Raw genomic sequence first — 18,153 nt, 5'->3', positions numbered from 1 at the left:
GTTTATTTGTTTTCAAATAATTTTTTAATCATTTCATCCATTAAAATCACTAAAGTCAAATATTATTGGCACATGGGTCTTAACGTTTTAGGATATTCAATCTGCAATTATTTGAGTCCGTTCCTTCTTAATTAATGTTAATTTATTGCTTCAATGTGATAATTAGTTGAATTCTCGTTTTTCCTTTTCTGGTTTGTACTACTTATTTTGATGGTGTGAAATGTGGTTTAGTGTTATGGAGAAAGTTACATTTTTAAGATTCTTTATTACAAATTTCAATACAAATATTAAATTGAAATAGCTTTAAATGAATTTGACTGGCCTTAATAAAATCATAGTGATGAACAGTGAAATAAATGTTGGATCGTTATTAGTGCTTGGCTTGATGGTTGGTAGTTTTTAAACTTTACAACTGTTTGCCATAATTGACGGCTTTTAAGTTTGAATTGAATGTGTACACGAGTTTAATAAAAATTATATATATTTGAAAGGTATCATACTTTTGATACTAAATATTGTGAATTTGTCTTATTTTACTATAGAGGTACAAATGATTGGATATTAAAATTCACTTGTAATCATGTGTCATCCTTGTAGGATGTAAAACATAAAAGCTAAATAAAGTTTGTTATTTTGGTATTAAATATGGCTAAGCTTGAATCTTGAGATAGAAGCCATATATTATCGTTTAAACCTATTGAACGAAGACAAATCTTTTGTTTGAGACATAAAGTGATCAAATTAATGATATGAAATATTTACGTAAATAAAATGCAAACTTAAAATTCAATACAATCAAGTACAATATTTTTTTTTTGTCAATTGAAATGCACAATGATGACCAAAGAGAATCCTCATTAATTAAGAAATTTACAAGGAGGCAAATAAAAATATGGAAATTAATACTACTACTATATATAGATGCAAGGCATGTGTCAGTGATGGTCAAGTTGGTGGTGTAGGTAAACTTGTTCCTCAAGCTTTATAATCAAGATTTCAAATCTAATTAGCAAACAGAATTCTTGAACAACATTCTACCCACTCTCATCTTCATGTTTAATCTTATAATTTCGGTTCATGATGTCTTGAGATTCGGCATTAGACTCAAATGTAAAAAATCCAAAGAAACTTCTTATTTTTTTTTTTTTTTTTTTGGATTGAAAAAATAATTATTTTAGGTCTGAATTATTCTAATACATCTGTTCCAATCAATTGGTACAAAAATTGAAGCCTTAATGACATTTATTATGGGAATATTTCTCCATTTGAGGTTTTCTTCAAACTATTGATTGTCACATATTGATTTTTAATGGCAATAATTCATATAATTTGAATTCATTGCAATTCAAATGATAACGTACTTGACCTCTGAAATGGTTATCACTTAATCCATTTTAAATTAAAATATTGGATCTTCAACAATGTTTTTTACCTATATATATATGTCTATATATCTAGTTTAAAAAGAAGTGAAAACTTTTGAACACTTTTTCTTCGTTTTCGATACAAAAAGATAATCTTTGTCCGCATGTCCTAGTTTATCTACAATTAAGGTAAAAACTTGAATTACCCCGTTAGTAGCATAATATCATTCCGTAATATTTCCCTGATTCCCCTTCAAATGTGTAATAAAAGAAATTAATGTGTGTGTATTAATGGAGGAAGAAATGGGTTGAAGAAAATAGGTTGATGTTTCTTGAAAATAGCTCTTTATGATTGATGATTAAAAATTGTTAATGGAGGAAGAAATGGGTTACATATTGTGTGTTACAAAAGAAAGAGAAGAATATGATGTGTGATAATCAGGAAGAAAATGGATTGAATGTGTTGGGAAGGAACTCAAAGTAATGGAGGAAGAAAATGGGTACATGTTTAAATTTACATACATGACATTATGATAAAAAATTAATGAAGAAGATAAAATTAATGGTTTAATGGTTAATTAGAGGTTAATTAGTGTAAATATAATTAATAAAAGAAAAATCAAATGAAAAAAAGGAAAACCGAAATGTTGACCATCCGCAAACTCCCCCGACCATTTTTTTTTTGCCACGAGTTAAAAAATGGTACAAAAATTTAAAAAATACCCCAGGAGGGTGCACCAAGCACACGCGTGAAGCTCATAATTAATCCGAGTATACGACATGGTAAAAAGTAGTTCAAAATAAAAAATAGAAAAAATCATATCGTGATGAATTTCTTATTTTTCGTTTTTTATTTTTTTTTTTTTTAAATAAGCGATGTCTAAAAATAACAATTATTTTTTTTTAACAAAGAGAAAAACATTTGTTTTTAAAATCTGTTTTAAATAATTAAACTTAAACTCTCTTTATTTCAAAACCCATACATTTTTCTTTTTAATTCGTTCCAAAAAGTATGATATATTTTTTTATTTGACAATAATTTAAACTTTAAACTTTTAAAATTTTTAATCATTAAAAATTATTTGGTTTGTTTTAGACCACAAAACTCTTTATTTTTTAAATCTATTTAAATACTTTATCACATAAAATTAAAAAACATCTAAGACTAAATAACCTAAATGAATATTGCCCACCCGCTTAAGGGAATTAGCAAAGTTCAAACTAGTCAAGTAAAAGTGAACGGAGTGAGTAATAAATAATTACTTCTTTTCTCAACCGAAGAAATCTATCAATGATGAGTATAAGAATGATGGTACGACGTAATTATAGACTGACAGAACATATGATGAGGATTAAACATAAGCTGGAATCTTAGAAGCCATTTTTATCGTTTAAACCTATTGAAGGTAGATCAAATTAATGATATGCTAAATACAAACTTAAAAATTCAATACAATCAAGTACAATGATCATCTTAAGGTTTGAAATGCACATGACCAAAGAGAATCCTCATTAATTAAGAAATTTACAAGGAGGCAAATAAAAATATGGAAATTAATACTACCACTATATATAGATGCAAGGCATATGTAAGTGATGGTCAAGTCGGTGGTGTAGGTAAACTTGTTCCTCAAGCTTTATAATCAAGATTTCAAATCTAATTAACAAACAATATTTAGCAACATTCTACCCACTCTCATCTTCATGTTTAGTATAATTTCTCCTGATGTCTTGAGAGGTTTTTTTTTTTTTTTTTTTTTTGGGATTACATGTTAGGTGTGCTTTCTTACATCTGTTCCCAATTGGTCTTAGTTCTATTTCATTTCTCCATTTGATTTTCTCTGTCCAAGACGGATTCATAATTTGAACATTGTGAGTTCAAGGCTTCGAGCTCGAGATTTATCACAATCCCTCTAATTTATTGGATGTTTTTAGTAAATTGTCTTAATCAAAGTTATTAGAGATGGGGGCTAGCTCATTCGGTAAACTGCATGCCTTCTACAATTAAGGTAAAAATTCAAACCCCGTTAGTAGCATAATATCATTCCTTTTCCCTTTCCCCCTTCCACGATGTAATAAAAGAAATTAAAGTGGAATTTAGATGAGACCACTGCTCTCCGTAAATAGAGGCAAATACAACACTTAAAAATTGTAACGGTCAGTGTACATATTATTCATACAAAAGAAAGAGAAGAATATGAGATAATCATAACAGATGCGTTGGAAGGAACTCAAAGTTGAGCTACATGTTTAAGTTTACATACATGACATTATATAAAAAAATAATTAAACTATCATATCATCCAAAAGAAAAATACATCAGGGGAGTGTTTGGGTGTGGGGGGACAATATTGTAGGTAAAGCTATACTCGCATTTGATATTTATATCAAATCAATTGATACATGATATGTATTTATACATAATTTTTAAAATTTAATCATGATTAATTAATATGCATTTTCACTCTAACTAAATCACTTAACTATATCATGTTCACATGGTTTGGTGTAAAGTCGGTGCAGTTAAGTATTTACCATCATCATATAATGCCATTTATGAAACTTATTTTTTCGACCTTTTGGGGGTGCTCTTTGGGCAAATCCCGCTCTAGTGTAATAGCGCGTAAACCACATAGGAGATGTAAATCATACTAGGCAAGCCCCGTGTGATGAGCTCGACCGAGAAACACATGCAGGTAGGGCTGGGCATAAATACCGAAAATCAAAAAATCGGACCGAACCGAATTAATTCGATTTTTTGGTGTTCAGGTTTTCGGTTCTGGTTCGGTTTCAATTTCAAAAATTTCGAAGTTCGGTTCGGTGTTCGGGGTTTAGTGTTCGGTTTTTTGGGTTTTCGGTTTAAACCGAAATTTTATGTATTAGCCCAAAAATATTAAATAGTCCAGGCCCATGCTACCGAAATCCGTGCCGCTTCTTTATACGCTTTAGCTACGTTTCGCTGATCTTTTGTTGACGCTGAACTGTCTTTAGCCCAACACGCTTCTTTACCAGATTTGTTGCTGTCTTATTCTTCTTCGAAACCGTCTCGAAAGTTCGAAACCAGTGAACGCAAAGTTCCCAAGTTTGAATAACTAGTTTTGTTTCCCAAGTTCCCAAGATACTGATAGTTGGTCTACCTTGGTGGAAGATAACGCGTGACTCAAGTAGATTCACGTGCATATCAAAAACACCGAATTGAAAAAAAATCGAATCGAACCGAACCAAACTTCAAAAAATCGAAACCGAAAGAACCGAACCGAACTAGTTTGGTTCGGTGTCCACTTTCAAAACATCGAAATCGAAATAGCCGAATCGAAGTATGAGAAAACCGAACCGAAGAACCGAACGCCCACCCCTACATGCAGGTGGTATCGAACTCAAGACCCCTAATTTGGGAGGTAGTGACAAAGCTAGAATTTTCACTAACAAGGTTCAACCTATGAAAAAGTAATTACACGAAGAAGCCAAAGGAGTTCAACATCTATTATATATACATAAAAAATAATTTTAATCATGGATAAATAGTAATTTTTCGTTGAAAGGGGTTCAGTCAGTCATACGTGCTCCGCCCTATTGGGAGATCTCCTGCTCAACAAACACGACCACCACCAAAGTGATCATTTTTTCATTTTTAAAGAAATTATTTTCCGAAAATATCTCTTTGAAATCAGTACAAAGAAATTAATCAATTATGTCTAGATTCTTGATCCACTCTCCCCATAAATCATGTACGTAACGCCCATCATAGCAGGATCACTGAAACAAAATCAAGTTAACACCCCCCCCCCCCCAACTCACCCCCACCCCGGACACCCCAACACACACACACACACACACACGTGATGCAGTTTGATGTTGGGCATCTTTGATTTTCCTAATTGATGACTGTTGTCTCTGCTTCAACTAATCCTTGTATCACTTTTTCTCACAAGGGGTCTTCTTGAAAACAAAAAATCACAAGTCCCACAGATTGGGGAAGCTAAGGAGATCCCAGGTACAATTTTTTTTTTTTTTTTTTTTTTTTTAAAAAAAAAACAATCTTGGTATTCATTGTTACACTTGATTTCTCATTTTTACAGCATAATAAAGTTTCAATCTTGGTTTATTGGTTTCATCATTTTCTCACATTTATAGCATAAAGCTTCAATCTTGGTATTCTGTATTACACTAATTTTTTCATATTTAGTGCATAAAGTTTCAATCTTGGTTTATGGGTTTCATCACTTGCATAGTTATAACATAAAGTCTCAATCTTGGTTTATGTATTTCATCCTTTGCTCATATTTATAACATAAAGTTTCAATCTTGGTTTATGGTTCCAGAATTTGCTCATACTTGTAACATACTTCCTCCGTCCCATATTACTAGTCCACTTTCTTTCTTTTTTTAAAGTCAAACTATATAAATTTTGATCAACATTTTGAGATATATTTTTTCATCATATTAATATGAGAAGAATTGTAACTTGTAGTAATTTTTATGTAGTTTTTGAATAGCTAAATTATAATTTTAAAATATTAAATTGATCTAATCCAATTAAGTTCCGAAGATTAGTCAACTTGACTCTTGAAAAGCGAAACAGGACGACTAATATGGTATAGAGAGAGTAAAGTTTCAATCTTTGTTTATGGGTTTATCACTTTCTCACATTTAAAACATAAAGTTTCAATCTTGATTTATGGTTTTCAGCATTTTCTCATATTTATAACATAAAGTTTCAATCTTGATTTATGTGTTTCAGCATTTTCTCAAGTTGGATCTCCAAAGAGCCTTCTCCAAGCAAGTTGGTACTTATTTTAACCATTTCTTGAAATGGTTAATTCACCTATGAGCAGAAAGCTAGCAAGAAATGGTGGCCTGTTTTATCCAGTCATTGGGTTTTCACTATTTGTCACTTTTCTCTATTTGGCATTTGGAGACTTGTGGTGGGGTTTCAATTCCAACAGAGAAAACATAAAGCTAAGTTTTGTGGAGAGAAATGGGACACAGTTCTTTGTGGATGGTAAAGCTTTTTACATAAATGGTTGGAATTCTTACTGGTTAATGGACCATGCTGTTGATTATAGTAATAGGCCAAAGATTAAAGGGATTTTACAAGCTGGTGCTAAGATGGGCCTCACTGTATGTAGAACTTGGGCTTTTAATGATGGTGGATACAATGCTCTGCAGATTTCCCCTGGTAGATTTGATGAAAGAGTGTTTAGAGTAAGTAAAACTTGTTATTAGTACAATTTCTATAATTATTACTATGCCTTTTACTTTGGTAGATTTGATGAAAGAGTGTTTAGAGTAATTATAACTTGTTGTTCAGTACAATTTCTATAATTATCACTATGTCTTTTACTTTGGTAGATTTGATGAAAGAGTGTTTAGAGTAAGTAATACTTGTTGTTAGTACTCTTTCTGTAATTATTACTGCATCTTTTACTTTGGTAGATTTGATGAAAGGGTGTTTAAAGTAAGTAAAACTTTATTAGTAAAATTTGTATAATTATTACTATGTCTTTTACTTTGGTGGATTTGATGAAAGAGTGTTTAGAGTAAGTAGATAACTTGTTGTTAGTACAATTTGATGTTATATTACTATGTCTTTTACTTTGTTAGTTACCCTTTTATAGCAATCTTTCCATAATTATTAGTCCTTCTCAAAACCAATATATTGCATTGTACCCTATTTGTATGTATTATAAAGGAAGTTTAGTTATAGGACATATAAATTTTTGTCAAGTGCATAAATTTGAAGTTATCTAATCTAGTGTTGATATCGTTTAAGGAAAAAAAAAAGGGTAGTCCAGTGTGTGAAGCATCAATGCTGGGTCCGGGGAAGGACCACATCAGGGTTTGTGACGTAGGTTGTCTACCCTGACGTAATCATCATTGGCTGATTCTTTAAGGGCAGCCTGGTGCATCCAGCGTTCTTGCGGTATCTGGTGAAGGGCCGCATCCCAAGGGGGTGTGATGTGTCAGTCTACACTGACGCAACCACCGATCTCTGATTCTTTAATCTTTTAAATTAGGCATACTGCTAGTAGGTATTATGCGGCGTACAAATCATTTGCATTTATTCACATTGAATTGATCCTATTTTTATAAAGGAAGTTTAGTTATAGGACTTAAATTTTTTTCAGGTAGATAAATTTGAAGTTAACATAATCTAGTGTTGATATCCTTTAAAAAAAAAAAAAAGGCAGCCTAGTGCACAAAGCATCTTGCGTTCATGCTGGGTACGGGGAAGTGGGGTGTGACGTAATCAGTCTATGATGACGCAACCATCGGTGGCTGATTCTTTAATAGCTTAAATTAGGCATACTGGTACTAGGTATTATTTGGTGTACGAATCATCTGCTTTTTTTTCTTCCTCTGGAAGTTTTCACTTGATGCAGATATGTTTTGTTGCAGGCATTGGATCATGTTATTGCAGAAGCCAGAAAGAATGGTATTAGGCTGATGCTTAGCTTGGTTAACAATCTGCACGCATTCGGCGGGAAGACTGAGTATGTAAAGTGGGCAGAGAAAGAAGGTGTTGCTTTAAGCTCTTCCAACGATTCATTCTTCTATGACCCTACAATCCGTCGTTATTTCAAAAATTATGTCAAGGTAATTTTCTTAGGAAAGAATTTCTTCAGGAGAAACTTGTGTGTTGCGCTTATATCTGTGTTACCAAATATAGCATCGTTCTAATTGTACAGGGAGCAAGAATGATTAGCATGATGGTCGACTTACAAGTATACTAAGCGAAAGTATCAATGGAAATGAATCACATGATAATGATCTAAATTAGTGCCTCCATTCTGGGAGTTTGGGTGAACATGAAATCAGGAGATGTATATCTGAGGTGACTGAAAATCAAGAATATACGATGAAAAGGAAAAAAAAATTTAATTAAAGAAGAGGATGCTTCTCTTTTCGATTGCTAGAGAAGGGTCTGTATGTCTCGATTCAGATGGTAAACATACACCGGACGGTTTAATATAATTCTGGAGATTTTTATTCAATGGGTCCATCTGGAATTAGAATGAATATTGCACATTCATTATAGTCAATTATAAGTAGTTACAGATTGAGCTATAGTAGTTGTTAATTAACCCATCTCTTGTCTTAGTTATACAAAAACCACTGGGCGGAAAAAAACAAGCTAGCCTATTTCTGTCTTGTTATTACAAAATAAAAAGGGTGGAGATAAAAGTTGAGTGTAATGATAATGAAATACACACTTTGACTATCCATATACTATCTTGTAATTCGAATGTGAAATATGCCAATTTTTTCCCATATCAGTTACAGGTCTAAATGTTGAGTTTAGAAAGTGAGGTTAATTTTGATTCGAGTGTGTTTCACAAGGTAATGTCCGTTAAAGCATTCATAACATTGAAATAGAAAATTAACGATCCTCAATGGTCATGGTGGTGGTCATGGCGGCACTGATGGTGGAAGGAGTGGAGGTGATAGTGGTGGAAGAAGTGGAGGGGAGGGGTAAATGGGTTTGGGGTGGTGAGGTGGCATGCCACGTGGGTCCACGTCACTAAACTGTTAGTGCCATGTGGGACTAGGCATCCACCTTGGACAAACTTAACGGAGGAGGGGCATATTTTATCCACTTTATTAACGTTAAGGGTATTTTTGAACTGAAAGTATAACAGAGGGTAAATTTGATCCTTTTCTCAAAGTTAAAGGGTAAATTTGACCCTTTTCCCTTCACGTTAAGACATAATTTTTGCTGTTTTTTCTGCAGTCACATGCCACATCCTCGTATTGATGCTAAAATTACATTTTCATTGTAAACTTCTGAATCGTCCTTTTTTCATACTTCCAGACGGTGCTAACTAGGAGAAACGTGTACACTGGGATCGAGTACAGGGATGATCCAACTATCTTCGCATGGGAGCTAATAAATGAGCCTCGCTGCATGACGGATCCTTCTGGTGACACACTTCAAGTAAGTTTTAGACTCTTATCTCATTTTGATGTTACAGTACTTAACAGAAAAATAGTCCTTCATTCGGGTAGCTACTCCTTTCCATTATTCTGTTCTCTGAAATTTAGGCCGTCACTTTATATTTTAAGAAAGTTGTAGAATTGTTAGTCCTAAAAGGCCAATTGTTAAGTTGTAGAATGAAAAATATACCCCTGGATGGAGTACAGATGCAATTGTCTGGACATTTCTTCTTTATACTCCCTCCATCCCAATTTATGTGAAGGTGTTTAACTGGGCACGGAGTTTAAGAATGAAAGCAAGACTTTTAAAACTTATGGTCTAAAATAAGCCACTGATATTTGTGTGGCTATAAATCATCTCATTAAGGATAAAATGAAAAGTTTAAAGTTAAATTGCTACTAAATATAGAAAGGTGTCATTCTTTTTCGGACTGACCAAAAAGGAAAAAGTGTCGCATAAAATGGGACGGAAAGAGTATCAGTTTGAAGGTAACTGTGTAATTGGTATTTTAGACTCTGCCTTTTTTTTGTTTTAACGTTACTTACTAATTGTGAAAAAGGAAACTCTTTGCTTTCTTAACTCTTCCTGGATATGAATTAATCGTGTCATAGAGTTTTTCAGGACTGGATAGAAGAAATGTCAACATTTGTGAAGTCAATCGATAGGAAACATCTGCTTACGGTAGGCCTAGAAGGATTCTATGGTCGTAGAAGTCCAAAGAGATCAACTGCCAATCCAGAATTTTGGGCTGCTGATCTTGGATCGGATTTCATCCGTAACTCCATGCTCTCGACGATTGATTTCGCCTCTGTACATGTATATCCAGACCATTGGTGAGCTTCTTATCATACTCAACTTCCTTAAGTGAACAAACAGGAAAAGATAAATTTTTTTCATGCAGTGGCAGCAATTTAACTACTCCTTCCGTCCCAATTTATGTGATGTTGTTTGGCTGGGCACGAAGTTTAAGAATGAAGGAAGACTTTTGAAATTTGTGATCTAAAATAAGCCATAGATATTTGTGTGGCTATATATCATCTCTGTAAAATGAGAAGTTTAAAGTTAAATTGTTATTAAATATAGAAATTAATTCTTTTTGGAACTGACTAAAAAGGTGATAGTGTCCGAGCAGTTTTCCTGATTGATATCCTTTCATTCTGTAGGTTTCACGATAAACATTTCGAAGAAAAATTAAAATTTGCAGCAAAATGGATGCTTTCTCACATTGAAGATGGTGACAAGGAACTCCGGAAACCAATCATTTTCACTGAATTCGGTTTGTCAAATGAGAACGAGGACTTTGAACCCGCTCAACGAGACAGATTCTACAAAATGGTTCTTGATTTCATATACAAGTCTGCTAAAAGAAACAGGTCGGGTGCAGGATCGTTTTTCTGGCAGTTTTTGGTTGAAGGGATGGAACTTTATAACGATGATTTCGGAATTATTCCTTGGGAGAGGCCTTCGACATATCAGCTAATTACTGAGCAGTCGTGTAGGTTGGCTAGAGAACACGGGGTACTGCCTACACAAATAGAACATTTGAAGGATTTTTGTGCATCGACGAGGTTATAGACTATATCAAGCAAGATCTTGATGTGTACAATGAAAAATCTGGTGTGCTTTTTTTCTTGTTTGAAATTTGTTTTAGAGGGAGGAGCTGCAGGGTAGTTTTACACCATGTATATCTTACTTCATAGATGTATACAAAGTTGCATAAAATGAAAGTAGAGCAGATCATTTTCTATCTTTCTTTTTTGATAACTTACAGAATATTTAGGGGTCATTTGGTTAAGAAACAAGTTATAAGGAGATTGTAATACATGAATAGTAATGTAGGATTATAATGCAGATACTTTTTTTTATCGAAACGTTTTGTTCTTTGCACTAAAAATGGAATATATTTTAGTTTTAATATGAGTTTATTTTTTAAACTTAATAAAACAAAAGGAGCGTTGATGAGAGATTTGAAAAAAAAAAAAAAAGACATCCATACGGTATAAAATAATTTACCAATTGTTGTATTGAATTATACCGCAGTTAATTAATTTTTTTTTTTTTTGAAAAAGACATTCTGATTAATTATTAATCAAATCAAAGTTGAATACATCTTGAATCAAAGATGGGGATCTAGTATCCACTCCATAACATCAGATATAGAAGCCGAAGCCCGAGCTAACAGATGGGCACACTGGTTCGCTAATTTTTTTTTACAAAAGACAAAGAAATAGAACATGAATAATAACATCAAAATAAAAGTTGTTACGCAAGATTTCTCCAACACTTGTTTAACCAAAAGGCTGTCAATCTCCACAATAATAGGTGTTGATGTAAAGTAATTCTTTAGCCAGCTTAGTACTTCTCGAACACCCAAAGCCTCGGCCATGAGTGAGTCATGTGGCCTATCTGAATTATACCGCAATTAATTAGCTATGCTGGATTCAAAAAAACCGACCAAACACTATATAAAATAAAACCAAATCTAGGATTACATGGAGGTCGACGATTCGGGTAGAAGGTCAATCAGTATCCGAGTGTTGTCGTACTTCATGTGGGATAGGTAGGGGGCTAGCCGCTTCTCGTTATTGGTAGTACTCCCTCCAGATCAAAAAAAAAAAAGTCCACTTAACCATTTGCACACCCTTAAGAAAATACTAACTCCTAGACAAAAATAGGTAATTTGACTAAACTACTCTTAATTAAATAGGCATTGGGATTTGATCATATAACACTTAATAGGGGCAAATATAAAAAAACAAGGTTAATTCTTTCTTGATTTTCTAAGTGAACTCTTTTTTTGATCCAAGAAAAAAAGGCTAAGTGGACTCTTTTTTTTTATCCTGTGAGGGAGTATTTAGTAATCGTGTAGTTCTTTTTCTTCAATGTTTATTACTGTCTATAGCTTCATTTGTTTTCTATCGTACATCGTACCCTCTCCAGACTCTACTTGTGAAATTACACTGGGCATGTTTGTATACGGGTAAAACCGAGGATATGGACATACTCGGTTTCCCGATGTTAAGGTTATGCTCGGCCAGGGTACGACCGATTTATCGTGAATAAGGCATCAAGCTCGATCCGGAACGAGGCTTTGTAGAAGAGGCGGTTAACCACCATGAAGAGAAGATCGGAAGAGGATATTTCGGCACCAATCCCGCAAAGTCAATAGATTCCTTTCCTTATCTAAAATACTATATAAAGAGGAGGCCCCATTCATTTAAAGGGTTCCTTTTCACACAGAAAAAGAAAGGTTCATGTACTAAGAAAAAGCAATACAATCATCTGAGTTCATTCTTCTTTTTTAAGGCTCCATTTATTGTTCATTGTTCAAACGCCCGGCCATAAGGGTTCGACCTTGATTTTCAGTACCCGAGGCCAGTCATCATTCATCTTTGGTCAGATCTGCATATTTCATTTTACTTATTCGTTTATCGTGTAATCTGATCTCGTATTGAATTAAACCACATATCTTTAGCACTGCACATAAATTTAATTGTTCTCCGTTTTTAGATTAAACAATGTTATTATTTTATCCAATCCATCAGACCAAACAACTCTTTAGTAGATGGATTGTTTCTTAAAAAAAAAAAAGAAGGGGATTTTACCAACAAGTGAAGTGGGATGGTGATTAGTCTCTTTTCAATTGCTACAATACATATGGTATTCAATGTCTATAGAAACCAAAAGGAATTCGATTTAAATCAATTTGCAATATAAGAGGATCAAATGACAATAAGTTCATAAGAAACTTCGTCAACAACTGTTGATTAACATTTTCATTTTCCTTTATGGTATTAACCAGAAATGGTTCTTCATTAAATTAACTTGAAATATTTTTTCCGAGGGTAACAGAAATCTTGTAAGTATATCCCTATATAGATGTTCAATGGAAAGAAGAAAACAAAAGAGAGAAAAAAAAGTGGAGGCTGTTATTACACTATCAATCAGTTTGATGACTTCACAAAATGAAAAAAAGATCAAGATAGCGGAAGGGGTGATCAATTGAACACCCTTCATCGAAAAATCAAACTATACAATTAGAAAATTATGCTGTGTATATGTCAAAATTACTTTCTATACATATATATTAATCTTGAACATCCGAATACAAATTGTGCAAGGCACTTGTATAAGCAGCCCCGATATTTTGCACACCTTCCACATAAAGAAAAGAAGGGTGAGTTCAAGTTGACCTGCCAAGGAAAACTGGGCTTCGATATCAAGGCATCAATTCAGATATGCAAGTATAAAAATCTGATGACAATATACTACTATCTAATTATATCCAGACCTATTTGATACTTGTGCTGGTGCGAGGTACCAAGCACGTGGTGGAATAGTCAAAGTGCGCAAGTTGGCCCGAACGCCACTGTTTTAATAAACAAAGTGTTTCATTCAAAGTGTTTCATTATAAGAACCTCGTAGAAATTTAATAAATCATAGTAATATTTTGACGATCAACTGCAAGAGTTGTTATTCATGTTCATAAAATCGTGCTACAACTTTCAGCAATTCTAATCAATTGATATTGTTCCACTACACAACTTGCCATCAAAGCACCAACCAGAAAAGAGTCAAAATCATAGAACTAAAATGACCTTCCAGCCTCTGTAATAGCTTGTAACATGTTCAAAGACTCATTATCAAGAAAACTATTTTCACATAAAGATACTGACATAATGCCACTGTATGTAACTTCAGCAAGTGCAACAATCAAGGCACTACAGTAGATTGTTAACTTAATAATTTGCAGAATTATGTTTCTGGCAAATACATAAAAACATTCAGCTGAATCCTTAACTACTAGACAATGAAAACTTCGGTAAGTATATATAATGTATTACTAGTTTAGTAGTTTAACAAGAAAAGGTGATACTCCCCTGTTCCCTTCATCCCAGAAAGCATTCGAAAAGCCACAAGAATCTTGTAATGCAACGATTCCGGATTCACATTTGAAGCTGAGCATGAAATTCAATGCATCAGCATTAAACTCCTACAAGTGATCTATCAAACAATGAAATGTGTGTAAAGATTCTATAATGCTTTTTCATCACTAAAACTGAAAGCATCTACAAGGTGTGCTTAAATGATTTAAGTTAAATTCACTAGAAATGTTTTGAAGAAAACTATAGAGTTGCTTCAGGATATATGCTTCAACAACAACTGATCCTTCAGGACCTAAAACAGTCAAACATGGTAAGACTTTATCCCCCTGCCCCCCACCCCCGCGCGCGCCCCTCCCATTTATTAGATCCATCTAAAAATTGGATTGATATGTAGCCCACATTGACCCATAGAAACCTTGTCAGAATAATTTCAGAAAGACATTTCTTTTATTTGGTATGTTACATATGTTACCGCAAAGGTAGGGGCAAGGTTTGCGTACATTCTACCCTCTTTGGACCCCACTTGTGGGATCACACTGGGTATGTTTTTGTACTTATAAAAAACAAACAAGGAAATTAAAACTTAGTAAGAATTAGGCGGGTTGGGTTATGATCCGCATTTTAGCCTACATTTCGACCCAAGTAACTTTTGAGCGGGTCAATGACCCGCACATTTATTAACTCAGCCCATTTTGACCCACCAAAATCCAACTCAACCTGCCCATTTGACACCCCTAGTAAGACTTCAGCAGCATGTTTCCGTCCATCACACACACCCGGACTGTAACATCTCAGGAACTCGGGTTGTTGAGAATCTAAAATTAATAATTCATTCTCTCACAACTGGAATGTTACAAATTCCCATCAGCAGCTAAAAACAACTCTAAATCACAATCGTCACAAGGCATCTCAGTTTAGAAATTAAAGAGCTTGAGCTCCTCAATTAGTCGTGGGAAAAAATAAGCAATGTATTTGTTGTTTCAATCAAAGAACAGAAAGTGAAAACCCATGAGAAACTTACCAAAGTGTAAAGTCAACAGGTGACATGCATTGCAAGGAAACTGCCCCAGCACAGAGCTGGATTTGAACCATCTTAACTAGCACATCTTTTTAGTTCCTATTGCAAAATAAATTTTGGATTAGAGAAAGGAAAAGGAAGTAGAGATTTGTATATACAATCCCAATATCCAATTACAAACAAAACACAAAAGGAATATAGAAGGGAAACGTTTGACCTCAGGAGAAACTGTAATTCCATTTGTTTGCGATCGGATAGGAGTTACAGGTCCACAAGATCCAAAATATTTGGCTTTGCTCTTCATAACAACATAGCTCAATCAAGACCAAAACCTATTTGTTTTATACACGGATCAACAATGGTACTATAAGTTTCACTGTCCGGAATTACACCTCGAAGCACCATAAAGTCATGGAGCTCAACAGCCTCCTCGGCACTGCTCTCCTTATTCATACTCGTTAGAAGTGTCGTATAAGTTACGCAATCCGGAAAAATACCCTGTGTGATCATGACACTTATAAGTTCTTTCGCATGTTGAATCAGCCCCAACTTGCACATGAAATTAATCAAAATATTGTACGTAACTTCATTAACAAATATCCTCTCTTTTCTCATTTTCATGAACAAATTCAATGCCTTAGTGATCTCCCCGCTAATGCAATAACCGTTCAACAATGTGTTGTAAGTGATCACATCATATAAAGATGTTCCCTTTAGTTCCTCTACCAAAACTTCTGCGACATCTACAGATACTTCTTTGCATAAACCATCCAAAATAGAATTGTAAATCACTAAGTTGGGATTTTTCTTCACCTTTATAATATCATTGTATACCTCAACAGCTCTGTCAACATCGCCTTCTTTGCAGTATCCGTCGATCATTGTACCATATGTGACTATGTCCGGGATTAAACCACGAACAAACATGCTGCACACGAGTTGCTGTGCCGCTAATATATTCTGGCTTTTGCAAAGATAGTCAATGAGTATATTGTGTGAAAAAGCATCTCCCATTAGGTTCTTTTCCACAATACACTTGTGATAACTAAGAGCTTCATTTATACGACCGTTACTACATAGTCCTTTCTCTAGAATCGAATGGGTGAATTTGTCCGGAGATATATACTTTTCAATCATGTCGGACAGCAAACACGAAGCCCCGTCGACATCTCCTTCGACGTAAAGCCGGTGGATTACCGTATTGTAAACCACTGAATTAGGCATCAATCCTTTCTCGACCATAGCATCGCAAATCCTAAATGCCTCATCCAGCATTCCGTTTCTCGAGTACCCATCGACCAAGGTCGCATAAGTTCTTATGTTCGGCTCAAGACCTGTCTCAGTTATTTCGCCTAAAAATTTCTCTCCAATCGCCACATCCCCTAACTTACAGTATCCGTTGATCAGACAATTATAGGTTACTATATTTGGAATCACATGTCCCTCTGACATGATCTGTATGTTCCTAATAATCTTCAACGCCACATCAAGTTCACCATTTCTACAAGCGCCATCGACGAGCATGTTGAAAGTAACAACATTAGGCATTATCCCACACTTCAACATCTTATAAAACACACAAACAGCTTCTAACAATTTACATTCTTTACAAAGGGCATAAATGATTAAATTAAACGTATAAACATTCTCAGAGTACCCATACGAAACCATTTCCTTGTAGAAGAACCAAAAACGACCTACATCGTCTACTTTAACTAGATGATTCAAAAAATTATTCCATGCATGAACAGATACAAAATAACCCTCCGTCCTCAATTTCTTGATCACGCTATATGCACCGTCACTTGCCCCTAACTCTGTACAAGCCCTAACCAATGTATCAAAAACCGCATCACACGTAAAACTCAGATCATAAGTATCCAATAACACTTTCAAAATATCCAAAGGCGAATACCCTCTTCTTATCATTAACTCTTTCATCAAGAACAAAGCATCATCATAATTTTTACAATTCACCATGGTATGAATTACAATGCAACAAGTTTCCAGACAATTCAACACACTTTTACTTGCTGAAATTCTCTGGTATAGCTCTAAAACTACGTTAGGAGAGCTACGAAACTCGCGAAACACACGAGGAAGAACAGAGTTTGTTAGACTTGATGACAGTTGGTCCAAGAATTTCCATTTTCTTTCCCTCAAATTCACACAAATTGCTTTGAATAAGATTTCTTCTGTATTTGGGGTTGTGAATTGCTTACCCAAATGAAGAGCTCTAACAAAAAGATTTCTCCTTTTCAACCCAAACAAGCTTAACACCATTGACTAACCAAGACACTCTTGTAAAATACTCTGATTTTACAAATTTTGAAGAAAAAATCCACAACCCAAGTTGCAAAAATTCTCCTTTGAAACATAAACAAGCTTAACACCATTGACTAAACAATACCCACTTCTAAAATAGCCTGATGTTACCAATTTTGAAGCAAAATCAAGAACCCAAGTTGCAAAAAATCTCCTTTGAGATGTAAAGAAGCTTAACACCATTGACTAACCAATACCCACTTCAGAAAAATTCAGTTTTTTGAAGATTTTGAAGCAAAATCAAGAACCCAACTTGTAAAAATTCTCCTTTATAGCACAAACAAGCTTAACACCATTGACTGATCAATACCCACTTCAGAAATAGACTGTTTTTGGAAAATTTGAAGCAAAATCAAGAACCCAATTGAAAAAAAAAAAAAAAAAGTACAAGGATACAAACCTTAATATTGCCCGGGAACCAGAGTTTTTAGCAGAAGGGTATTTTTGGAAAAGAAAAAAAGGTCTAAAACCCTAAACCCTTTTTTTCTCTGCCTATATAATGCATACTTATTAGCCTTGATATGTACAGAAAAAGCTTTGGATGTCTCATAGAGGGCGTTAAAACCCTAAAACCCTTTTTCTTTAGTAGAATTACATCCCAATAACAGGGCCATCTTGTTTACA

The 18,153-nt window shown here is 34.2% G+C and overlaps 2 protein-coding genes across 5 annotated transcripts; one reads left to right on the top strand and one right to left on the bottom strand.

Moving 5' to 3' along the window:
- The first annotated feature begins 5,192 nt into the window (after window positions 1–5,192).
- On the top strand, window positions 5,193–10,898 carry LOC132053362 (mannan endo-1,4-beta-mannosidase 2-like). The gene is made up of 6 exons (XM_059445354.1): window positions 5,193–5,358; window positions 6,106–6,569; window positions 7,764–7,961; window positions 9,178–9,300; window positions 9,922–10,133; window positions 10,464–10,898. Exons 2-6 carry the CDS (start codon window positions 6,177–6,179, stop codon window positions 10,873–10,875), a joined length of 1,338 nt encoding a protein of 445 aa, XP_059301337.1. The 5' UTR covers window positions 5,193–5,358; window positions 6,106–6,176; the 3' UTR covers window positions 10,876–10,898.
- Window positions 10,899–13,397: 2,499 nt separating this feature from the next.
- Window positions 13,398–17,923, bottom strand: LOC132053361 (pentatricopeptide repeat-containing protein At1g11710, mitochondrial). 4 transcript variants are annotated; one of them, XM_059445350.1, is made up of 4 exons: window positions 15,422–17,923; window positions 15,208–15,303; window positions 13,603–13,669; window positions 13,398–13,493 (listed from the first exon to the last, which is right to left on the bottom strand). In XM_059445350.1, the coding sequence occupies exon 1, from the start codon at window positions 17,485–17,487 to the stop codon at window positions 15,520–15,522; it is 1,968 nt and encodes a 655-aa protein (XP_059301333.1). In that variant the 5' UTR covers window positions 17,488–17,923; the 3' UTR covers window positions 13,398–13,493; window positions 13,603–13,669; window positions 15,208–15,303; window positions 15,422–15,519. The 4 variants fall into 4 exon arrangements, with proteins under 4 accessions (XP_059301333.1, XP_059301335.1, XP_059301334.1 ...); XM_059445351.1 differs by having other exon boundaries at window positions 13,420–13,493; window positions 13,592–13,669; XM_059445352.1 differs by lacking the exon at window positions 13,603–13,669.
- Window positions 17,924–18,153: the final 230 nt, after the last annotated feature.

This window comes from Lycium ferocissimum, chromosome 4 (genome assembly GCF_029784015.1).
Source record: "Lycium ferocissimum isolate CSIRO_LF1 chromosome 4, AGI_CSIRO_Lferr_CH_V1, whole genome shotgun sequence".
NCBI classification, from domain to species: Eukaryota; Viridiplantae; Streptophyta; class Magnoliopsida; order Solanales; family Solanaceae; genus Lycium; species Lycium ferocissimum.
The sequence above is the reverse complement of the archived record's forward strand: the minus strand, read 5'-3'. Positions and strand labels throughout refer to the sequence as shown.

Coding starts and splice junctions, on each gene's coding strand:
- LOC132053362 (XM_059445354.1), top strand. CDS start 6,177: ATGGTTAATTCACCTATGAGCAGAAAGCTAGCAAGAAATGGTGGCCTG. Junction 6,570..7,763: donor TTGATGAAAGAGTGTTTAGA/GTAAGTAAAACT, acceptor GTTTTGTTGCAG/GCATTGGATCATGTTATTGC. Junction 10,134..10,463: donor CATGTATATCCAGACCATTG/GTGAGCTTCTTA, acceptor TTCATTCTGTAG/GTTTCACGATAAACATTTCG.
- LOC132053361 (XM_059445350.1), bottom strand. CDS start 17,487: ATGGTGTTAAGCTTGTTTGGGTTGAAAAGGAGAAATCTTTTTGTTAGA.